At 32.0% G+C, this 26602-nt stretch overlaps 1 protein-coding gene across 1 annotated transcript; it reads left to right on the forward strand.

Moving 5' to 3' along the window:
- The first annotated feature begins 12 nt into the window (after positions 1–12).
- On the forward strand, positions 13–25027 carry LOC143058015 (uncharacterized). Its single transcript, XM_076231477.1, has 14 exons — positions 13–111; positions 6418–6578; positions 7922–8097; positions 8791–8968; positions 10429–10612; positions 12024–12210; positions 13449–13629; positions 16537–16957; positions 18078–18264; positions 20505–20673; positions 21355–21433; positions 21681–21742; positions 22786–22891; positions 23499–25027. Exons 2-14 carry the CDS (start codon positions 6419–6421, stop codon positions 23767–23769), a joined length of 2361 nt encoding a protein of 786 aa, XP_076087592.1. The 5' UTR covers positions 13–111; position 6418; the 3' UTR covers positions 23770–25027.
- The last annotated feature ends 1575 nt before the right edge of the window (positions 25028–26602 follow it).

Here is a 26602-nt window from a genome sequence, read left to right on the forward strand (position 1 = left end):
TGAGACCCCGGCTTTAGGATAACCCAAATTTATTTCCCCGCCAAATTGAAACGTAAACAAGAAATTTTATCACGGACCCCGATTGTTATTTTGCGATTTTAAACAGCACACGTAAGTATTTCTTTCTCTTATGTAGTTAGGCTGTATCATTTCTTATGTGGAAGGCTTTCAAGATTTGTCCCACGGCCCCAGCTTGTCTGGCAATACAGCCGTTGGTCGTCAGAGACGGTCAGAGTACAGTGGCGGATCCAGAGGGGGGGTGGGGGGGGGGGGTTCCGTGGGTTGGAACCCCCCTTTTTTTGGCCGATCTATGCATTTGAATTGGGACATATAGTTGGAACCCCCCCCCCCCCTTTATCCTGGGTTGGGAACCCCCCCCCCCCCTTTTTTAAATGGCTGGATCCGCACCTGGAGTAATCTCTGACTAGTTTTGGCCATGTACTAGCGCACACTTGGTTGTTTCGGCCATATACATTAACATTTACATTGAATTAAAAGACTTTTTCTTATCGTATATTTTTGTATCTTTTAACAGTCGAAAAAAATTTGTTTCTAACACTTTTAGAATAGACAAATTATTATGATAGAAATGATGTTTTATTTTTTGTCGAGCCTTCGACTTTTGTCGAAAAAGCGAGACGAAGCGATCCTACATTCCGGCGGCACAATATTCCCTCCGTGGTTAAAGTTTTTGAAATTTTACTAACTTTCTTAAAATATACTGAATTACTTCCAAACGTGGACAGAAGCTTGTTTATGATCACAAGATAGTATCCAGAAGTTAATTTTGTAAAAATGAAATTCCATTTTTTCCGTATTTTACTTATAAATGGACTTAGTTTTTCTGCGTGGAAACATTACATTCACTCTGTGGTTAAAGTTTTTGAAATTTTAATAACTTTCTTAAATCATACTGGATTTTTACCAAACTTGGACAGAAGCTTGTTTATGATCATAAGATAGTATCTAGAAGTAAATTTTGTAAATATGAAATTCCATTTTTTCGGTATTTTACTTATAAATGGACTTAGTTTTCTGCGTGGAAACATTACATTCACTCTGTGGTTAAAGTTTTTGAAATTTTAATAACTTTCTTAAACCATACTGGATTTTTACCAAACTTGGACAGAAGCTTGTTTATGATCATAAGATAGTATCCAGAAGTAAATTTTGCTAAAATAAAATTCCATTTTTTCCGTATTTTACATATGAATGGACTTTGTTTTTCTACGGGGAAACATTACATTCACTCTGTGGTCAAAGTTTTTGAAATTTTAATAACTTTTAAACTATCCTGGGTTTGTACCAAACTTGGACAGAAGCTTGTTTTTGATCAAAAGCTAGTAACTAGATCAAATTTTTATTCAAATTTTGTACCGGTTTATCTGTTTTTTACTTATAAATGGACTTAGTTTTTCTTCCAGTTAACATTACATACAGTCTGCAGTTAAAGTTTTTAAAACATTTATTAGATTCATAAACTATCCTGGATGTTTAAACTTGGACAGAAGCTTCTTACAATTAAAAGATAGTATCAAGCGGAATATTTTTATTGATTTTTACCCTCATTTTTGTTGAGCCTGCAATTCACAGCAAAAGTAGGCGAGACACTGGGTTCCGCGGAACCCTTACGAATTTTTGTTTAAAATAGATTGTTATTTTTATCATTTTATAACATGAATATACATGATATATGGTCAAATCATATGATTTCGTATGAATATATGATCAAATCATATGATTTCGTATGAATATATGGTCAGATTATATATTTTTGTCCAGCCTTCGACTTTAGTCGAAAAAGCATACTAAGCGATCCTACATTCTGTCGTCGTCGGCGGTGTCCACAAATATGGACCATAATTTGCTATTTGGCTCCGTTTCCTATAACTATAGAAAAGTGATAAAATGTGAATTACTGTAAGAAAAGTTGTAACTACATCTAAAGATGCCATTATTTTTATCAACATACAAGTGTGTGCTACTCTTCCCTAGAAAAATAATTGAAATTAACAAATTTCAAAGATTATACGACCGTATTTGTGTGTCGTTTCTCGCGTTACTTTTCGCGTCCGAAGTGCATAACGCTGACTAATTTATAGATAATCGTCACCGACAAATTCGTAATTTTTGCTTTAAAATAACTAAGAACATCGACCAATAAGAATAGTGAGAAGAAAATGACGAGATTTATAAGTATTTCTGTAGCAGGTGTAAGAACACTGTCGTTATTTTGGTTTCCCATTTCGTAACGCACATTTTAGATGGTTTAATCTGCTTTGTTGTAAAAGAATTCTTTGCAACAATATGCAAATACGAACTCTCGCGAGATGTTCAAACAGGTAAATCAGAGATGATTTACATTCTTGTTTTGTCCTTCGTAATAATTAAGTTAGAAAATGACGTTATCGTTATGCGTTACATTTCACACGAAACAGAAGTCCATTTATTTATTAAAATTGTTTTTGTCGTTAAGTTCTAATCATTTCCGGTCATACGTGAAACATGTGACTAACATGTGATCACGCCCTTACAGCCGGATATACCAAATACTAGGTCTAAACATTGTATTTGTTTCCAACGGGATGTAAGCAAACATAATCTGTAGGCTTGTTTCCTCTGGTTTAAAAAAGGAAAATACAATTTTCAAAGAGATTGCGGCGGGGGTCTATTATTTTTCCTACATGTATGTGCATAATGTTACATACGATCTTGTGTGAAAATAAATGCCCAATGACTTGACAAAATCGATTTCAGATTTGACCGACGTTTTAACACACTTCGTTTCCCAATAATGATGTAAAGGGTCCTTGGAAAATTCAATCGAAATTATGTCTCCTATCATGGTGCCGATGTTCGTTGGATTGATTTAGCTTCAGCAGTAAATATTACTGGATATTTTAGGTGAATAAAGATAATTTAATAAAAAATACATGTTAATGTACCGTTACACTTGGAATGAACAAAGTTGGTATCTTTGTCACAATTTTTAATTAATTTTTTTTATTCATGTTCTGCAAACACTTATCAGAAACGCAATAAACTTGTCAAAGGAAAAGTAAACTTTTACCATGCATGACTTGAAAGGAAGTACTTTATTGATTTTAGCCCACTAAAGTAGGTTAAAATGTGGAAACCATGTAGATGGTGTACAGGTCACAAATATCACATGGTGCCTATTTTAAAGATGCTAATTCCAAGTTAAAAGTTGTTTTCTTTACTGGATTTAAAGAATTTTACATTACCAATGATTTGGAATAAATTGTATATAACTGGAATTTCAAAACCAAATATAAATACATTTTTTTGGCTAAAACATCAAGATACAACGATTATGGTATCCTGTATCAATGAAGAAAATACGGAAATTCCTGAATAAATTGTACTAATTCTTTTCAAAACAAGCACATATTTAGGAGTTTTATAATACTGTTACATTTAAGATGGATTTTAAGAAAAAGTATACTGTTCAGATCATTTTAAGCAGATTTTGCAATAAAATAAAACTAAAAAAATGCTTTCGGTTTCTTATGGTTTCCTGTCGCGTTTAAAAAAAACTTTAATTTAACATTGAAAATAGATTTTAAATATTAACATGAAGCAAGTAACACTAGTAATGGTGTTCATTTATGTCTTTTGAAATATATTGTGCAAAATAAAGAAAATATAGATTGGTTTCCTGTTTTGTTTCCTGTCACCTAAACGGTGAATCAAAATGTATTAATTTTTTCTCGAAAAACTCAATTGTTCCATTAATACTATTCTAACATCAACACAACCCACAGAATAAAAGTTAAAGTTTTAGAACTTATAAAAAAGGATAAAAAAAGAAACCAAAGGCCGAATACCAAATTATGGTCCATATTCACTCTGTGGTTAAAGTTTTTGAAATTTTAATAACTTTCTTAAACCATACTGGATTTCTACCAAACTTGGACACAAGCTTGTTTATGATCATAAGATAGTATCCAGAAGTAAATTTTGTGAAAATAAAATTCTATTTTTTCCGTATTTTACTTATAAATGGACTTAGTTTTTCTTCGGGAAAACATTACATTCACTCTGTGGTTAAAGTTTTTAGAATTTAGTAACATTCTTAAACTATCCTTGGTTTGTACCAAAGTTGGACAGAAGCTTGTTTATGATCATAAGATAGTATCCAGAAATAAATTTTGTAAAACAATAAATCCATTTTTCCGTATTCTACTTTAAATGGACTTAGATTTTCTGCCAGCAACACATTCACTCTGTGGTTATACTATTTTTAATTTGTACCAAACTTAGACAGAAGCTCAAAAGCTAGTATCTAGAAGGAAATTTTGTTAATATTTTGTACCTGTGTATCTGTATTTTACTTATAAATGGACTTAGTTTTTCTTCCAGTTAACATTTAATACATCCAGTCTGCATTTAAAGTTTTTAAAACATTTATTAGATTCTGGAAACTAGCCTGGATTTTTACCAAACTTGGACAGAAGCTTCTTACAATCAAAAGATAGTATCAAGCGGAATATTTTTATTGATTTTTTCCCTCGATTTTGTTGAGCCTGCAATTTACAGCAAAAGTAGGTGACACTGGGTTCCGCGGAACCCTTACAAATTTTTATACTAGAAAATGAATTTGTTCTATGCATGCTTTTCCAATGGAAATTGGGATGTCATGATAGTGGGTCTCATTGGGGTCTAAGCGTGAAGCGGGGTTCAGATATTTTTGTAAGCGTGACATGTGAAAGTCAAATTATTGTGCTGTGAAAACGGGAAATGAAGTATAGCGTGACACGAGAAATAACAAAAAAAAAAAGAATTGCTGACATACTTGATACTGGAATCTGACAAAACAATGTATCAACATCTACAACATAGAGCTATGTAGTCACTTGAAAAGGGTACTTCAACCTATCACTCAAGTATAAAGTTTTACTTTGACATCTTCCAACATGACAAAACTTTGTTAATAACATTTAATACAAAAAGTTCCAAATTGTGCTCATAATTTATGTACAGGTGCTGGTTAAAACATCATCTACATGTATCTTTTGATTGCGTTGGTTAGCCACTACAGAGGAGCTTGATTACAATGTACATGTAGCTTGGTCTTGAATTCCTCACTGCTCTCAATCTGTAATACATGTAGCTCGTCTGGTAGTTTATTCCAGTCTCTGATGGTCCGATAAATAAAGCTGTAAAAATCTTTGTTTGGCCTGATTTGAACATATCTTTTAGTATTTGGTTGATGGAGTCTCGAAGTTCTTCTTAGTTTTAAAATGTTTGATAGCAACCTTTTCATGGATGGCTTTGTTTTTCTGGTTTCTAAAGGTGTCAGGTTCAATTCTTCTAGAAGAGTTGTAACTGTTCCAGGCTCTCTTGAGTAGTTGCTTTAGATAAAGCTTGCTGCACAGCACTGGACCATCTGATTCTCAATCAGTAAGCAGGATCAGGGATCAGAACCCCCCAATGAGACCCCCATGTCATGCATGATGCATTTTTACAATGTAATGAACAGATTGAAAACCCATGAGACAAGGATACCCAGAACATAATTATAGTCCGCAATTCAAATTTTTTTTAAATGTCACCTGTTCAAATTGTATTTCACATTTGAGTTAAATATCATTTTCTGCGGCCCCAGAATGTTTAGAACATGTAGAAATGCACAAACATTAAATATACCCTTTTTATGGTGTGACATTGCGCTATTGTGATACCATTACATTTTTTGAAAAGAAAGGTGTAATGCAAGATATACATTTTATTTATATCTATAATTATAACGCCTTAGTCAAGCTTACAATCACAATACACAACGCAACCCAAATTAATCTACAGATGTCATCTTTAAAATTTAGAGTTATCTTTCTTTGTTCAGAATTGTAAATGAATCAACTTCAACCAATACAATACTTAATTTTACTTCTGATAAATTAAAGCAATCTTTACCCTTCAGTGCTAACATCTACAAGCACTTTGATTTTCTCAGAGAGCACTCTTAGTGCAATTGACCATGTTGGCAGCACTTGAAGAGGCATCCTTAGGTAAGATAACTCCATGTACACTTTAAACTAAAGGAGCAATTGGCAGCACTTGAAGAGGCACCCTCAGGTAAGATGACAACATGTACACTTTAAAGGTGTGATTGGCAGTACTTGAAGAGGCACCCTCAGGTAAGATGACTCCAGGTACACTTTTAAGACCTGTGATTGGCAGCACTTGAAGAGGCACTCTTAGGTTATGGTACAATGTAAGATGACTACATGTACACTTTAAAGGTACAAATGTACATGTACCTCAATAAGGCACTGCTACTGATAGTGATTTAATCGAGTTATGCATATAAATACTATTTTACATATGGATTAACAGTTTGTTTATATGTTAAATTAAGTATATGTATAATATCAGTCTGCCTTTTGCTTTCAGAATGGCAAGAAAAAGAAGAAAGCCGACTGTTTGCCAAACAAAGAAGTACTCTTACATGAACCAACAAAAGCTAGATATAATCAAAGAAAACCAACTTTCTTGCTCCAAACCAGCAGTTAATAAACATCATAAAGGGAATGAGAGGTTATCTGAGAGTGAAGGTAAAGTTGTCAACTTCCTGTTTACCGAACACTTGCATATTTTTACACTATTAATATTATCCACTTGCGGCGGGGGTATCATCCGTGAGCAGTAGCTCGCAGTTTCACTTGTTTTCTCTGTTATATGGTCGGGTTGTTGTCTCTTTGACACATTTCCCATTTTCATTCTCAATTTTATTTTTAACAATGACTTGACAAAAAAACAAAATACAATGAAAAGATAATTCACTGGCGCACAAAATAGAAAATAAAAAAGTGAAGACTAAACAAGACAATTAGTTGCTCTTTAAGGGTAAACAGATCCTGCTTTACATATGGAGATGCTTTTCGAATTTTATAACTAAAAATGGGTCAATGTATTTGTTTTAATCTTTTCGATATATGAATTTATGATTTTTAGCTCACCTGGCCCGAATGTAAAGTTGGCAATGATATAAGTGGCTTAACACCATCTGTTAATAAATGTAATACATGTATATAGTAGATAATATTCAGTATCAAGAATTTATACAAATGAACAGTCCAAATCAACATGTGCAATATGAGGTTATTAATAATGATTGATTTTCTTAGTATGTTAGTTGAGGACCTAATATAAAATTTAGAAGCTGTGAAACTGATGTCACCATATCTGTGTTCCCGCTCTTATTCCTGATATTCATTAAGGTGGCTCGGGACTATTTGACTGCGCATAATTTCAAGCATGAATTACAAAAGTATTTGTCGTAAATTCGATATAATTTTTTAAAATATTTTGATTGATTAGAAATGTTAAATCATTGTAGTTATGTGACTAATAAAATGTTTTTGTTATTATCCATATTTTTTTAAGGGTCAATATGACATTTCACCCATTTTCACCATTTTCTCGCAAAATTTGGGTTTAAAGGCAAAATATTTATTTTTCCTTATCTGTGACGTATGTTTTTTATTTGCTCATTCTTTGAAGCTATATTTGAGCTTTTTATATTGCAGTTTTGGCCCAAGTGTCATAGAAAGTTTTTTTGATATTCCGATAAAAATATGTCAACACCTCTATTTTTCCTATCATTTCATTGAAAAATGGTCCCTTTTACATACCTGTTTAAAAGTAAAATTATGTGCTTAAATGGTCCTTGACCCCTATTTTTTTTTTTTGACCAATGTAATTCACTTTGTGTAAAGAATAAAATAACAAAAAATACAGCACTTCTGATAGAAACTTCGAATAGGCCCGAGCCACCTTAATCATATTAAATGGGGAGTGTAAGTCACAGTGACTCACATGGGAGATAACTCTGTAAGGGTTAACTTCCACTTAATGTTCAGAACTTCAGAAATTAATGATTATTTGACTTTTTCAGATGAGATGCCTTTAAATTATCCAACACGTCTGATGTGCAGAGGTAAAGTCAATGATAGCGGACTCTGTAATGAGGATGGAGAATACACTTGGAAGAATGGTAGAATTATACTCCAGCTTGTAAATGGATCATGGACAATCAGCGTAGAATATGAAGCTATACAGAAATATGTAGCAGTAGGTAGATTTTATGGCTCATACTATAGATATAAGAAGATGTGTTATGAGTGGCAATGAGACAACTCTCTATTCAAGTCACTTGGCTCACATCATACAGCAAGCGTTAAAGGGCCCCCAAAAAAGACTAGTGTAAAACCATTCAAATGGGTCTAGATCTATATAAAGATAAAAACAAGTTGAGCTTTAGGTAAAGTTTTACAGTACCACCCATAGTCAACTCACTGTAATGCTACCAAACCTTCTCCCTTTTTCTGAAACAGTAGTATAACATCACAACATAGAAAGACACACTATAAAATATCAATTGGAATGACTTAACTCGTTCAAAAAACAAAGTGACACAAATAAACACACACTCATGACAATGAACGAATGAATTTTGTTTTTAAAAATAAGGGATGAATTTTTAAAGTAAAACTAGAAATATAAAAATGCTGTGAAATGTGAAACATCTTTGAAAAATATTATGTCATGCCATGCATATACATGATATAGAGTGTTATTTTCGTGGATGTAAAATTTTGCAATTTTCAGTAAATAATGTATACAAAATATTTTGGCAGTTATTATTTTGGCGAATTCAAAACTTTTATCAATACCTTTGCATGTGCCATTTTATATTGGAGGAATTTATTTTGGCGATTTTGTTCAGTACATAATCTTTACTTAATTACACTGTTCTCGTTTTAGCTATCTTCAAACATTATATGTGACCTCTCCTGTAACTCTGAACTAAAGATACAGTTACGTCCAAATGGAGGCTCTACACAACATTGTATGACCTTCAACTTTAAACCACACGCCAATAAAGGGGAAGGTGATATGAGGAAGGTGTATAAGAAACTGTTACAGATACAAAAGGGGAATGGTAGGTTCACAGATGAAGTATGAATTTATTTCTAGATCAAGCTTTACTACTTAGAAAAATAAGTGCCTGATTTATGTACAAACATTAGAAACAAACAACTAAATTATAGGCTTCTGACTTTGGACAAGTATAAGTCTCACTATTGCAATGTATTGAGAAAAATAAGTGCCTGATTTATGCACAAACAAGAAAGTAACACCAACTAAATTAAAGGGTCCTGACATTGGACAGGCACAAGCTTTACAAATGAGAAAAAACACTGCCGGATTTATGATCAAATAAGCAACAAACGGCCACTAAATAACAGAACCTGACTATGGACAAGCACAAACAGAATGCAGCGTGCTTAAACCTATTTATCAAATACTCAAATATCAGTATGGTCATATCAAATAGATTAAGCAAAAATAAAATCATAAAATGTCAGAAAAAACATGTGTAATGCCTAAAAGAAAAGATAAACAGACATATTCATAGATGTGTAGCTTAAATATTTAGTTCTGTTTTAGTTTATTTATACAAAATTATTTTGTTTTATATATATAAGGAACAGACTTAAGGTAGCACAATAAAAAGATTTTTTTACTTCCAATCTCCAATATAAAAGAGGTATATATAGATAGATAAAAGATTAAACTTTTATTGCGAAAATATACAGTCTATCAGAAATCTGAGACACTCTTTTGTAGATAATGGCTCTAGGAACAAGAATTTATAAAATCAACCCAATGCTAATATTGCATTAAATTGAAAGAGTAATCTGTTAGCTATCCATGAATACCACTTTTATAAATGTTCAAGCGTTATAAAGAAAGTTACAGGCTCTAGGAACAAGAAGTTATAAAATCAACCCTCTCAGGGTAACCATGAAGAAGCTAATTTCAATTGGAACATGTTGAAAGTGGAAATTTCTTGTAAAATTTTGTAGACATAGTTAACATTATAATTGATTACATAATTGTTGTATAATACTAATATTGCATTAAATTTATAGAGTAATCTGTTAGCTATCCATAAATACCACTTTTATAAATGTTCAAGCGTTATAAAGAAAGTTACAGCACTTTAAAACTAGGAAATGGAAGGTATAAACATTGATAAAACCTTTGTATTGTGCTACCTTAGCAAGTCTAATTTTGGAAACAATTCTAGATTTTGTGCTTTTTATGCCCCACCTACGATAGTATGGGGGCATTATGTTTTCTGGTCTGCGTCCGTTCGTTCTTTCATCCTTCTGTCTGTTCCTCCTGCCTCAGGTTAAAGTTTTTGATGAAGGTAGTTTTAGATGAAGTTGAAGTCCAATCAACTTGAAACTTAGTACACATGTTCCCTATGATATGATCTTTCTAATTTTAATGTCAAATTAAAGTATTGACCCCAATTTCATTATCCACTGAACATATAAAATAACAGTGTGAGTGGGGCATCCTTGTACTATGGACACATTGTTATTTTTTTAGGACAGCCAGATCAGAATAAAACCTTGACCAACAAACCACCATTAAAACAGACAGACTTATGCCATGGTAAACCACAAGACAATCAGAATAAAACACTGACCAACAGACCACCATTTAAACAGATTGATGAAAACCGTGATAAACTACGAGACAATCAATATAAACAACTACCATCAAGTACAAGGTAAAATGGCAAATGTACACGGGTGTTTATAGTTCTAATCGTTTTCATTTTTGTTGTCTACAAATACAGTCCCTAGTGTTGACAGAGTAGTACTTGCAAATTTTAGTTACACCACTTCACAATTTATTATATCATAAAATTGAGAGTGGAAATGGGGAATGTGTCAAAGAGACAACAACCCAACCATAGAAAAGACAACAGAAGAAAGTCACCAACAGGTCTTCAATGCAGCGAGAAATGTCTGCACCGGGAGGCGTGCTTCAGCTGGCCCCTAAACAAATATATATACTAGTTCAGTGATAATGAACGCCATACTAAACTCCAAATTGTACACAAGAAACTAAAATTAAAAATAATTCATATTCAGCCTAAAAACTGTAAGATGGGGATCAAAAAGGTAAAAATAGTATGTTTGAAGCTCTCATACTGAATTTGAGACCCTCTTTAACACAAATTTGGCCAATACGTGTTAAGAGCTCATGTATTTTTGATAGTCTTGATATGATTTGTTCCAAAAATAGTACCACACTGGAAATATTATTTAAAAAGCTATTGCACAATGGATGAATTTTAAACCATGTTTTGGCAATTATCTTGAAAACTATAATTTTAGATAGATAAAAACTTTAAAAAGTAAAAATGTTTGGCTGGACATGATTTTCTTATATAAATGTCAACATGGCTAATTGTAAGTTAGCTTTTTATAGAGTTATTGACTGTAATGATGATCATTGTGTACGATAAACACATTCTTGTTTTAGATACTAATTATAACTTTTTATGCCCCACCTACGATAGTAGAGGGGCATTATGTTTTCTGGTCTGTGCGTCCGTTCGTTCGTCCGTCCGTCCGTCTGTCCCGCTTCAGGTTAAAGTTTTTGGTCAAGGTAGTTTTTGATGAAGTTGAAGTCCAATCAACTTGAAACTTAGTACACATGTTCCTTATGATATGATCTTTCTAATTTTAAAGCCAAATTAAACTTTTGACCCCAATTTCACGGTCCACTGAACATAGAAAATGAAAGTGCATGTTTCAGGTTAAAGTTTTTGGTCAAGGTAGTTTTTGATGAAGTTGAAGTCCAATCAACATGAAACTTAGTACACATGTTCCTTATGATATGATCTTTCTAATTTTAAAGCCAAATTAAACTTTTGACCCCTATTTCACGGTCCACTGAACATAGAAAATGAAAGTGCATGTTTCAGGTTAAAGTTTTTGGTCAAGGTAGTTTTTGATGAAGTTGAAGTCCAATCAACTTGAAACTTAGTACACATGTTCCCTATGATAGTATCTTTCTAATTTTAATGCCTAATTATATTTTTATCCAATTTCGTCGTCCATTGAACATGGAAAATGATAGTGCGAGTGGGGCATCCGTGTACTTTGGACACATTCTTGTTTCTTCTTCAGCCAAATGCAAAAACCAAAAAACAATCTATCAGCATTGGCTTGTAGAGGGAAAATTAAATGTTTTAGAAGTGACCCTACCAAGTTACCATGGAGAAGTGGGTCACTCAGTGTAGAACTTTATCAAGGCAAATGGACCTTGACCTTGGACTATGACATCAGACAAAGTATCACACAAAAATGTTATGAGGTAATTTTAATATTTTGCTTTAATAGAAATATTTGCCATTAGTCATACATTAATCTGTCAACCAGTTGTTAAAATCATTCCAAATGTGAAAAAATTATGGCCTTATTAATTTACACACACAAAATATAAATAAACAACAAATATGTAATAAGCAACAAATGACGACATAGATATAGACATTGTCTAGGATAAAGATGTATCTTAAGCTGGGAAAGTGATGTAACTGTACATTATTAATCAGTTGAAAAAGGTTAACTCTTTCGATGGATACAAATAGAAATTTAATACATCTAACAAAAACACAGAGTGGCCAGGTTCCTGTACATCCCAATAATAAAAAGACATTAAGAACAGATCTGAGAGTACTTGCACTTACTGACTGCTAGTTCAAAGCCAATAACAACTAATTAAAAAAAGTATACATCTAACACTAAACTATCAATGATTATGCATCCATACATAACAATATTTAGTTTGCTTTCAATTTTCTGATAACCAAATCAAAAGGATTACCAATGAAAACAAAATTCAAAGACCTATTTACAGTGTTGGATTGATAACCTTTTAGAATAAGTTTATTTAAAGGATCCATAAGTTTAGCAGATTGTTCATGTTGTTCTAAATTTTTGGGCACGGTAAACAATACCTTAAAAAGTAGGATGTGCTATCCTGTTTGAAATAATTTTTCTACAGGTTCAACCAAATTTTGTAGCCAAATTCTTACATCTATTGAAGAAATTTGTAACGGTTTCATGTAATTTATGGTAACGAAATCCTTGATTTAATACTTGACCAGTAATACATAGATTACGTTCATTTAAATAAAAATAGCACAGAAGTCACGGGTACTATACAGTCGGATTATTACAGAAAATAACTTGAGTGTGTAGATACTTTCATGAGTTGTCTACTCTTTATTCTTGGTATATGGAACAAGTTTCCATAATCTATTGATTATTCAATTGTTTTTAAATGTTAATGCCAAATTCGCCATTTCAGACTCTAATGCATCCTGTGTAATATTTCCAAAAGCACTAAATCGTTGTGATTGGTTTAAAACGTTTTAAACAATAGTAATTCAACCAATGACGTAACGATATTTTCATTTTGGTGTACGAACAATGAGATTACCCATAGTCCTTTAGATTCTGAAAAGGTGAATTGTGTACATGATTTAACTTGAATTTAATTTAATAATATAATATGTTTACACTTATGTTATTTTTCTTCTCTTCCAGCTCAGACCAGATACTGTTAAAACAGTTGACTGTTTAACACAACTTAGGTTAACTTTAGAACTTGGCAAAAATTGTTTGTTATATTTCCATTTTATTCCAATGAAATCTGTGGAGGAAGAGAAAATGAAGAATATTTATGAAAAGTTGTTGGAAATTCAGAAGATGAACGCTGTTCCTACAGGTGAGAACTTCATTGTTTCCTTAGAAAAATAAGGATACTGTTAATTCAGAAATTATTGTGAAAAATGAGATAGGGTTATAATTGCATAAATTAAAACTGTATTTTAGTCTTTTTGATGAATTTTTATCCCCCTACTGGAGCCAAATGTTCCTTTTAACTGTCTTTCTTTCTGAATTTTGGTTCCCTGCTCAACTTTATGTTGTCTTAGGAATAGAATTTGAATTCATACACAATATTAGAACCACAACACACAGAGTGAGTTCAAATTAGTGTTACGAGTCATTTACTGTTCAAGAGTTATGCCCCTTTTAATTTAGAAAATTTCAAAGCTTGAATGGGGGCAATTATGTCCTCAGACACTTTCTTTTTAATTTTTATGTGGGAACCCCCTTAAAGACAAATCCTTCTATTTAGATCTACCAATAATATCTCCTTTAAATTTTGTCTACACTTTGGCCTATGTTAAAGCTTCAAAATAAACTAAAAAAAAAATGGGGTCACCGACCTCGTTTTCGATTTGGAACGCCATCTTTTTTAAAGAATTTGAAAATCGTGACTTGTAGTTCTTTGCCATGTAAAATTTTATAAAAAGTCCGAATCACTTGAAATTTTCTTTTTTTGTTAACCTTATTGTTTGCAGAAACTACATTATTCGTATTTTTATTTTCTGAAGAACGAATGATATCGATAATTTGCTATAACTATTTTCCCGCTTTTTTGTGGTGCAATGTTGAGGTTAAATATAGTAATTTAAAAAAAATTGACCAATGTTTTTTTCATAAAAATTCAACACAATATTCATTTTTATCTATTAAACAAAATAAAAAAATAAAAAAGTAGGGTCACCGTACTCTAAAAAAAGATATTCAGACATATTGTAAATAAAATTGAAATGGCGGGAACAAATTGCGGCAATTCTGAAAGCAGTGTTGTTTTAAACAGTTATTTGTTTGATCGTTGTTATTGATATGGTTTTACACACAGCATTAAGTTTTCTCCACAGAAGTGTTATATATATATATATATATATATTAAGGAATATGAAATTGAACCAACCCAGTGTATATATATATATATATATATATATAATACCTCAATGACAGTGTTTTTCTGTTTTTTAATTTATTTTTGGTGCTTTGTGATCATTCGTACACATCGAAAAAAAAAATCATTAAATTACTTTTGAGGGCATATCTACATCAAAAGATAGGGATTTAATAACAAGAGTTTACTATAATCACTTCTAGAGGTCACATATATATAATGATTTCCGACATCTTCTTCTTTTTACTCATAACGCATTGTTTAAAGAATTAGGTTTTATAAAAATAAAGAGATGTGGTCTTGAGTGCAAATGAAAAAAAAAAACTATTGTTTTAATTATTAAGTGTTCAAAATATTTATTTCTTTTAAGAATAAAATCTTAATGTCGATCCAACTGCTAGCAGCTTTTATATCTCTAGATAGATTATAATTGATCATTAAACAAGGAATAATTAACCAGTCAATTAATCCGAACACCTTATTTTCAAAAACTCTTCGTTCGCACAATTTTATTTTGAAAATTGGAACAGTAATTAATTTATTAACGATACTATAATTTAACATTTTACACTATTCAGGTACTTGCTTACTGTGACGTCACTGAAAGCACTCTTTTTGATGACGTCACATACAAAACGTTACATGTTCAAAATAAAATGACATTGTTGCTTATTTAAATACAGTTGTGTTTAATGTTGTTTTTAACATGTAAATATTTATACAAAGAATAAAAGTACATTTCTCGATGAAAACGATTAGAAGTGTTATCATAGATAATATTGCCTACTGCTTTACGTTTGTTGCTTCAACGGTTACATTTTATATAAGAATAAAATATAGCCACATCAAAATGTGCACGCCGTTATTTATTTTTGCAATTCTGAATTCGATGCAGAAACAATATGGTTTTATGTGAATTATATTGGATATGTTATATGTGTGTAGGCATGAACACTATAAACTTACCAATTGCAGCTTTAGAATTAATATCAAAGATGGGTCTGGTTTTAAACTTTGCAGCATCATGATGGACTTTTCCTGATTTGATAGCATTCATACTTCCACATTCGCAAAGAATATACATAATAAAACCTAAACCACAATTTATCTTAGTCACTATGTCTGTAATATGCAAGGTGCTCCCACAGTCGGTGCATCCTGCTTTCAAATCTTTTGAAACTTGGTATGGCTCAAATATCCGTCTTTCTCCTGGTAGCCAGATAGACTGGTATGTGTCCGTAGCATCTGTGTTTTTTGTATGATCGGCAACATTTCTATCGGAAACGAGTTCAGATAACTGTACACGTCTGTCTTTCTCCTGTTGTCGTACAAAGCGACCCTTAAATCGAGCCATCATGGCCGCTATAGTATATCGGCGCCGACGTCTTTTAAAATGTTTCGCGGAAAAATTGACGCACGTCATAGAAAAAAACGAAACAAAGGCGTCGCAAGGCGGAATGTGCAGAAACAATAGAGGGATTTGTCTTTAAGTAGAATTGTTTTTATTTTGGCATTATAGAGAATATGAATACCGGGTAAAACAAGTTGTGAGTTGTACATTTGAAGTCATTATGACAATGAGCAGAGACAAGGGGGAAACTTATTTGTGTAGCCAACTCCTCTACAGTTTTCTATCTTGAAACATGACAGGAAAATTGCACACATGTTGAAATTCAGATTCAGACAAGCACCTTCCATTTTGGAATAGTTTGAGGATTTATTTCTCATTTTTCCAGACTTGGGAAGTTTTTTTTAAATATTCAAATGTTCAGTACTATATACATGATATAAAGCATTCTGCATTGTTTAAGAAACAGTCTTTTAAATCTGATGTATTTGATAATTCTATGTTTTCATTTTCAGTAATAAAGAATATGTCTGATTCTGAAGATGAAAATTTTAAGGAATATGAAATTGAACCAACCCAGTGTAAAGTTCAGCCAGGGAGAATATCTCCAAGACAACCAAAGGTTACACTAATTCCAGGGAGAACATTTCCAAGACAACCAAAAGTTACAACAATGCCAGAAAGAACATCTCCAATGGAAATTACATTAAATCAGAATCTTGATAAAGAAGCACTAGAACATGTTGAAATTCCACCATATGAAACTGAAGTAACAGCTGACACAGAGAGATCTTATATCCCAACATGCCACAATCTCATTACAACGGACACAGAGATATCTTATATCCCAACATGCCAAAATCTCATTTCAACGGACACAGAGATATCTTATATCCCAACATGCCAAAATCTCATTTCAACTGACACAGAATCTAGGTATAATTTATTAATATATGTAAAGATATACATGTCTAAACATGTGACTTCTGTTAATTCAGAAACTATTGCAAGGTTTTTAATGTAGCTGAGTATCCCAATAATAAGAACTGGCATTCTGAAATCTGATATGTACATATCTGTATGCTGATTTTTAGCAATAAGTAATCTCACATTGTTATGCGTTTACTTTTTTCTACATTGGCTAGAGGTATAGGGAGAGGGTTGAGATTTCATAAACATGTTTGTTTTTCGTTCATTTTTTTACATAAATAAGGCCGTTAGTTTTCTCGTTTGAATTGTTTTACATTGTCTTATCGGGCCTATTATAGCTGACTATGCGGTATGGGCTTTGCTCATTGTTGAAGGCCATACGGTGACCTATAGTTGTTAATGTCTGTGTCATTTTGGTCTTTTGTGGATAGTTGTCTCATTGGCAATCCTACCACATCTTCTTTTTTATATTAACCGCCCGCATTTTTGCGCCTGTCCCAAGTCAGGAGCCTCTAGCCTTTGTTGGTCTTGTATTATTTTTAATTTTAGTTTCTTGTGTATACAATTTGGAGTTTAGTATGAGGTTCATTATCACTGAACTAGTATATATATTTGTTTACGGGCCAGCTGAAGGACACTTCGGTGTGGGAATTTCTCGCTGCATTGAAGACCTATTGGTGACCTTCTGCTGTTGTCTGTTCTATGGTCGGGTTGTTGTTTCTTTTGACACATTCCCCATTTCCATTCTCAATTTCATTGTCTCACTTGAAGCAGTCAAAAAGCGAGACATGGATACGCTGTTTCCAGCGTCGGCGATGGCGGCATCAACATAAACAACTTGAAAATTATTCTCAATATCGCAAAAGTCGAAATCGCATTTTAGTCTAAAATAACAAGGTATACATAGTGGCTCTCAGCTGTTATTTTTATGATATCAACATGTAGAAAATCTGAGAATTGACAATAGTAATATTATTTAAGTGTTATGAGTTACACTTTAAGAAAATTGTAGGCAATAGTAACACTAACCATGAAATTGTGGTCATCTGGCATGTTCATTACGATAAATTTGGATTTACATTGACGTTTAATTCTTCATTTGAAATTTTCATTTTCATTACTGTAGCAAGGTGCCCCTTACACAGACAACCCAACTGAAATGTAGTGGAAAGATGAAGCTGGTTGGAGAAGAGTTATGTTTGCCTAAATGGAGGGATGATGTAACGCTAAAAATGAAGTGTGTAGATGGATCATGGGAAATGGATTTAAACTACTATGTTATAGGAGATGGAATGATAACAATGAATTATAATGTAGGTGGTTCAAAAGTGTACCATGTTTTTATTCCACACCTACGATAGTAGAGGGGCATGATGTGTTCTGGTCTGTGCCTCTGTCTGTCTGTTCGTTCGTTCATCCGTCCGTCCATCCCACTTCAGGTTAAAGTTTTTGGTCAAGGTAGTTTTTGATGAAGTTGAAGCCCAATCAACTTGAAACTTAATATACATGTTCTCCATGATATGATCTTTCTAATTTTAATGCCAGGGGTCACCACACTTCAAAATGATAGAGAGAAGTCACTTCTCCCTGGCAGCCAAACAGGGAGAAGTGAAGACCCAACAGGGAGAAGTGAAGGCCCAACAGGGAGACTTCAGGGGAAATCGACAGATCGCGGTTATACTTTTTATGAATAAAATATTCTAAGAATCTACACCTTTTTGTTACTTTTCTAATCATTTTTGCATGACAATTGCTAAGGAAGTTCATTTTGTAAGTCCTTGTCTTGCCATGCTTGTAGTCTGAAATACTTTTTTATTTACATGTACATGTGTACCTATACAAATTGTCAAAAAAATCATGACATAAGGACCATAAGTTAATGGCACAAGAGCTATGTTTATTCTGGTAGGTCTAAATGAATTAAAGATTTGACATGGATCAAATTATGCTGCATTTCAAAGACTTTAACATTAAACCATGATTTCACCAAGTCCAAGAACCTTTTGAAACAAAAATAATAATCAATTAAGAAAAGTTAAAATACGGTTTCACTGTCTTTCAAAGCTAATATCATGATTCAAAAATGTATTTGTTCTTAAAATAATATTTTATAAGAATTCAGAGAGAAAACTGTTTGACATGTGTTGAAAACGTAAAGTAAAACTGTTAATTTCAAATCGTGTACATGTAATCGCACACGTTTGCGGTATTTTCATGGTAATGCTGATTTCCAAAATCAATTTGCCGTTAGAAATGTATGTAATTGATTCTAAAACACTACACGAGTGTTTACATATGACTAAATCACAAAAAGTAACATTGGAAAAGTCGTATTTTTCATAACCGGAATTGAATTGGTACTTGTAAATTAAAAACAAATACGGTGCGATCCGCGTCAAAAATTCTTACTTTATATTTTTCAAAAATATACGACTTTGAAAGTAAATATTGCCGTTCCATTAAATGCCAAATTAAAGTTTTTACCCCAATTTCACGGTCCACTAAACATAGAAAATGATAGTGCTAAGTTCAGGTTAAAGTTTTGGTTAAAGTTTTTGGTCAAGGTAGTTTTTGATGAAGTTGAAGTCCAATCAACTTGAAACTTAGTACACATGTTCTCCATTATATGATCTTTCTAATTGTAATGCCAAATTAAAGTTTTGACCCCAATTCCATGGTCAAAATGATAGTGCAAGTGGGGCATCCGTGTACTATTGACACATTCTTGTTTTATATAGATTCTACCGTTGGTTTACCTGTTTGAATGTTTTAACACTAGTCATTTTGGTACCCTTTACAACTTGCTGTTTGGTGTGAACTAGACTGTTCTTATACCTACAATGGTTAACTTTTATAAATTGTGACTTTGATGGAGAGTTGTCTCATTTGCACTCATGCCACATCTTCTTATATCTATGTATGTGTGATTTAAAAAGTAACATATATTACGGATTCGTTTTTGAGTTCATGGGTACTAATTTTTTGTGGATTAAGGAAATATTAAAATTGAGAATGGAAACGTGGACTGTGTTATATTGGAGGTCATGATTCTTCAAATCCCCAATTCAACAGTTATTGAAATTGTTCACAAATTTTTAAAATCAGGTTCTGTTAAAAATAAACAGAGAAGTGACAGACTATTATTTGTAAAACCATGCGAATACCTCAAAGGAAATCAAGTTGTAGATTGAAGTTCTTTGTGTTATATCACAAACAAGTTTTAACATGAAGAAAATAGTTATCTTTATCTATTAAAACATTCCATTTTATACCATTTACAAAAAATTGGTACCACAGTGGTATTTTTAAGAAAAAAGTTTGTCATCAGAGAGGTCAATCCTTACCAAAAGACTTTCATGGTGCAGAGAAAAAAAGGCGATAGGCTGTTAATGGCAACTGAAAAAGGTCATTTTCTCAAAAATGAGTAAACTATGATTTCAAAGGATGACAACACCTCTGTCCATTTCACTATGATGAAATTTTAGCTGAGACAATCCTTGTTTTCAAAACCGTAGATAATCTGTTATAGTAATGGAGCATTGTTTCTTTTCAGATTTCTACAGGAATTATCATTAAGGTTACATGTAAAAGTCAACTGACAGTACAGTTTAAACCTGCCGACAGCCTGCCTGTTATACTTTATCTGAGGCCTCATACAGTCAATGACAGAAATAATATGATAAAAGTGTTTCATAAACTACTGGAGATTCAGAGGAATGAGAGTGAGTTTTAGGGGGAATTTAGTGTCTGATCCAAAGAAAAAAACTGACAAATTTCAAAACAGGAGTAAGAGAAAACTCTTTATTTAGTAGAGGTGAAAGATAACAAAATCATAAGACGAAAACATGCTAACCATAGCAAAACAATGAAAAATGATGAAAAGATAATCTACCATCTCACACCATTGTAACGTAAGACTGAGCAAGACCATTATGTACTCTTAAAGGGTAAACAGATCCTGCTCCACATTTAGAGATTCTTTCTGGTAAATCAAAAAGAAAAAAAAGGGATCAATGTTCTAGTTATGATCTTTTAAATTTATGAATTTTTCTTAATTATCTCCCCTTCAAAAGCATATTCATTTATTTTCTAATTTTTTTTTGTTGATAGATTGAAAATTTATTTGACCGTTATTTAAACAAAGCTATTTCTGAGAGATAGAAATTTGATATTTTGTTCATTTGGATGTTTGGTTTTAAAACAAATTCATTTCTGCACTAAAATCTACTATCAAATCATTGTAATCCAAGATGGAAAAAAATACCTTATCATTGTTGAGAACTATTTTTTGTGATGAAATGTTTGCTACATATATATTGTACTAAAGTCCACTTTCCTGTAGTGAGTTATGTAAATAACAAGAGTGTTTTGTATTGTTTTAATGTTTTAACTATTATTCGTAGTAAACCAGCCAGCTGTGATCAGTAATAAAAGATCTGTCTCTAATCTTTCACATCAAGAATCCAGGGAGGAGGACACCAGGTAAAGTCTTAAAAATAGTTCTGACTAATAAAAGAGGATGAAATGAAAACCTCAAAATCAAATGTTAAAGAAGCAAGTATTCCTCTATCCATGAAATGGTTTCCAGGGAAAATGTTTTTAATTTTTACAAGAGGCTTTATTTTTTAAACAGAAAATAGTAATTATTTAGTTCTAATTTATATCTTAAGAAAAATGTCTTTATATTATAAATTATTAAGACATACATTGTATATTTATTTATATTCAGTGGGAAAAGAATGAAAATTTTGCCTGATTCAAGTGAGGGCCTGACAGTGATTCAAGCAGGAGGTAAACTGACACTTAAAAACTTATTTTGGGGGGATACAACATGTGTCTGTGCTTCCACGGAGTAAAAGATTAAAAGACAAAAATTGATTTATACTACTACACATTATAGCTGATAAGTTGACCTTTCGGTTGTATGAAAATTTATTTCATGTAATGATGAATCCTACCAAATATGTTTTTATACCTCTTGCAATGTTTGTGGTATATAAAAGAATAAGCCTGTGTGTCTGTTCAACAATTATTTTCATTGCACTTTACTCAGGTATAGTAGAATAACTCGCATAATAGAGTGAATTTGTAAAAGGTTATAGCTTCCAATTTCTATGTCATTTGGTCTCTTGTGGAGAGTTGTCTTTATTGGCAATCATGCCACATCTTCTTTTTTTTTATAACACTTATGATTTGAAATATCTTGAGGAAACTTTGAATTATAGGGATATGCTTAACACAACAGTGCATGCCTTTTTGTTGATATTATTGCCCTTGGACATAACATCTGAACATATGAATGCTGCACTTTTATTTGAATTAAGGTTTGCATTTAAGGAAAGTTTTAATGTCAAATAAAACTTGTGCGCTTTTGACTTTCATGGTTAAAAATAAATAGAAATAACATTCCTATAATGGTTTACTTTTACAAATTATGACTTGGATGTAGTTGTCTCATTGGCACTCATACCACATTTTTTATATCTTTATATTCCAACTTCTTTACAAATAAACCACTGTTTATTGTTACGTCACTTGGTTGCTTGTGGAGAGTTGTCTCATTGTCAATCAAACCAATCTTCTTATTTTTACACATACATAAAAAAGATGAGTTATGATTTCTAATGAGACAACTTTTACTAAAGTTCACACAAAGTAGATGGAAGCAGTTAAAGGTCACTGTATGACCTTCTACAATGAGCCAAAAAACATACATGTATATATTTAACAGCAGATATAAAAACAATGACAACCAGTCAGCTACAAACTTGGGACAGTTACATAAAGAATATGGCGGATTTGAAGCAATTTATACTCTATTTCTAATATTTTAGCAACACTGAATGAGGAATTGATCAGAGTTCTTGAAAGAGCCGCCACAAAACCAACAATAATCCAAGCTTGCAGTCAGAATGCTCAGGACTTAAATGAGAATGATATGTAAGTTTTTAATTTCCTGATGTCCAAATCATATAAAACTTGCTTAGGTTTAGACTTTACAATTCACTAATTTAGTTTTCTTAATTAGATTAATCCAATGATCAATATTTATCGCCAATTTGTAAATTTATTCTTTGATCTTACTGCCTACTATTCTCCGTTCCAATTGTTATATAAACAATTTTAAATTAACCCTGGATTATCAGGCAAACTTTTTTTTCTTTCATGATTAAAAAGAAAGATTTCAATATTTGAATTAATATTTTTAATTGAAAATGTGTCTCTTCCAAGAAAAGTTAACATTAGTTTACTCACATATGTCAAATAATTTGGAAGGGGAAAATTTTAAGTATTATAAGTAAAATTACCCACCTTCCATATATATGCTCAAGTAAACCAATATTTTGAATCAACTCAGTTTGACCCATCACAGTTGGGAATGCATTAAACAAATGGAAATTTTCTCAAGGCTCAATAGAGGTTTGACAGTACATTAAAAAAAGTTGTCATAATATCTGCAATAATTTTGAGGGTACTTACACCATACTCATTTTGTCCAAATATGTTTTTTTGATATTTACATGGTTTATATATTGTTTAATTTCAGGAAGAGCATTGCTGATTTGTGTAGAAACTGTAAACATGATAAAATACTTGTAACACATAGGACTGCTAAAGTGGCAACATTTGCTGAATTTCTTGCCAAACAGGATTTACATAAAACTATCTTACTAGTTCCAGATAACCTTAAACTTACGGCTGATTTTAATGTTGGATTCACACTTGGAGTTTTACAGTGTTTATCTGAAAGAGATATTTATATTATCAAGGATGGACAATTGATTCATTGGTCAAAAGTGTTGCATGATACAACATAAGCAAGGATATAGGTTAAAAGATGATTGTCACATGATATAGGATAAGCAAATTCATTGGTTCAAGGGAAAGTTGATTCATTGGTCAAACGTGTCACTTGATATAGCATAAGCAAGGATATAGGTTAAAAGATGATTGTCACATGATATAGGATAAGCAAATTCATTGGTCAAAAGTGTTGCATGATATAGCCTGAGCATGGCCATTGGATCAAAACTGATTGTCATATGATATAGGATAAACAAATTAGTTGGTTTCAGGCTGAAAATGGAGACTAGTCAATTATGTGTACCATAAAAAAAATTGCAAAGCCACAATAACAGCTGGTATGGAGAGAGTTATAACTTTAATATAGTGTATAGTGCTAAGAACTCACGTCTCACAATTGAAATCCCGAGTATAGTGCTTTCGTTTTGTTTTTATTTTTAGGTTTTATGATCACATTGATTAGTCAGAACTGTTCCAGCAATTTTAAGCATTACTTTTATGGTTTTATGATGACTAATTTCTGGGGTATATGTTTTTTTATGCAATCAGAAACTATTAAAATGTATCTTTAATATTAAAAAAAAATCATATTTTCATAATAATGTTGCGCAGGATGTTCCTACAACATGAAGTTACACAAAAATTCAAGGTTTTTATAGTGGTCAGTGTTTGATAATATTTTTTAAAGATTCTGTTTTAAAACCTAGGGGTAGTAGGAACAGCATGCATAATCTTATTATTTACCTGTATTCACATTTAATATTCGCACAAATGAAAGACTTTATTTTTGGCGCAATAGCAAAGATATTGATAAAAATTAATAATTGCATAATACAAACCATTTATGGTTCTCTGTTGGACATATGAGCAGACACTAAGTAGCAAAAAGTGCCACTAAATATAGATCATTGTAGATCTGTGTGTATGATTCAATGTTGAATAAAATATAACAAGGGTTATTTTCATGCAATGTGTTTTGCCATTTTTATTTCACATGCAGCTGTGCAAAAGGTTCATTATTCACTGTGTTTTGTGAAATCGTTAAAAAAATAGATGTGCAAGAATTTATTAATTGTTCGTTCATCTTGAAATGAAAATTTATTTTTGGTTTTACCATGCAGATACCCTCGTTTACGTCCCTCTATAACTTGCATGATGTGAATGGGTTTATCTATTGGCTTTAATATTATTATTACATTTATAAAATTAACAGTGTCGTGATTTCCTAGTGAAATAAAAACACATAATTTCACACTTCTGACGTCATCAAATGAAAAATAAAAAAAATTTGTCAGTGATGTTACATCGAAACAAAATGGGAACATGCAGAAAAGATAAACTTATGTTTTAATTTTTATTTCAATTTTAAAGCCCATAGCCAATTTAATAAAATGTTACTAACCATGCTAACTAAAATTTAAAAAAAAAATCCACTTGTGACTTAACACTAATAATTAATCCAAGCACTTTACACATTCATCATGTACTTGAACCAATGTGTTGCTCAGTCACTTCTTGTATATTTTTCTATATTTAGAATTTTTTTATTTAATTATTCTATAAATATGTATAAGATATGCCAGTATAGCTGAATTAAATGTGATCAAAGACAAGTAAGAGATCAGTATGTCAGTTTACTATTCTAGTCAAATTGTTAAAAACAAAGTAGTCACTGTAAACCTACTTATTTTTGAGGATACTATATTTTTTGATTAGTCAATTCTTACTGACTTCATCAAGTTCATGTAAATTTTGTTTTTTGCAATTTTCTTCTCCTGATGTACAGCTGTATTTATATAAGTTTAACATATATATTTAGATGATTCATGTCTGTGTAATTTTGCTACTCTTTGAAAGTAGCCAAAAATTCAATGTTTTTAAACAGTGACTGGCAGGACAAAATAAAAAATACAATTATAAACAAAAATGTGCAGTATTTGTCTTTGTGACAGCAACCCAACTTATAGCTTCCGAAATTTTAAAAAGTGCAAAAAGTTGTCAGCAAACCAACACATCAACAAGTAATTCAAGTAATTCAAAATTAACCCAATTGTTAGACAACTCCATATAAGAGTAATAAGACGATGTGGTATGATTGCTAATAAGATGGAGCTTGGTGGGAAGATCTGTTGCATTTTCCTCAAAACTTTGCAAGAATTATAACAAGCCAAATAGAAATTTTTTATAAAGGGTTTTACAGATCTAAAAATAGACCCCTTTTAATTCTGTAACTATCCTTAATTAAACAAAAAATGTTAAAAAAATGTACACTTGCTGAATTTTTTATACGACCTTGGATCGTATAATCATGATTATTGTCGAGCCTGCAACTTTTGTTACAGAAAGCTCGACATAGGGATAGTGATCTGGCGGCGGCGTTAGCTAACTTCTTAAAAGGTTTATATTTTAGAAGGTGAAAGATCGGGATGCTTCATACTTTGTATATAGATGCCTCATGTTACGAAGTTTCCATCAGTAACATGTCCAATGTCCTTGACCTTATTTTCATGGTTCAGTGACCACTTGAAAAAAAAGTTCAGAATTTTTGTAATGTTGAATTCTATCTTATTATAAGTAATAGGATAGCTATATTTGGTATGTGCGTACTTTGCAAGGTCCTCATGCCCGTCAGACAGTTTTCACTTGACCTCGACCTCATTTCATGGATCAGTGAACAAGGTTAAGTTTTGGTGGTCAAGTCCATATCTCAGATACTATAAGCAATAGGGCTAGTATATTTGGTGTATGGAAGGACTGGAAGGTGTACATGTCCAACTGGCAGGTGTCATCTGACCTTGACCTCATTTTCATGGTTCAGTGGTTATAGTTAAGTTTTTGTGTTTTGGT

This window comes from Mytilus galloprovincialis, chromosome 14 (assembly GCF_965363235.1).
Source record: "Mytilus galloprovincialis chromosome 14, xbMytGall1.hap1.1, whole genome shotgun sequence".
NCBI lineage: Eukaryota > Metazoa > Mollusca > Bivalvia > Mytilida > Mytilidae > Mytilus > Mytilus galloprovincialis.

Excerpts from the sequence above, each read along its gene's own strand:
- LOC143058015 (XM_076231477.1), top strand. The coding sequence starts at position 6,419 with ATGGCAAGAAAAAGAAGAAAGCCGACTGTTTGCCAAACAAAGAAGTAC. Across the intron at positions 8,969-10,428 it reads ACAGATACAAAAGGGGAATG|GACAGCCAGATCAGAATAAA; the intron begins GTAGGTTCACAG and ends TTATTTTTTTAG. Across the intron at positions 16,958-18,077 it reads TCAACTGACACAGAATCTAG|CAAGGTGCCCCTTACACAGA; the intron begins GTATAATTTATT and ends TCATTACTGTAG.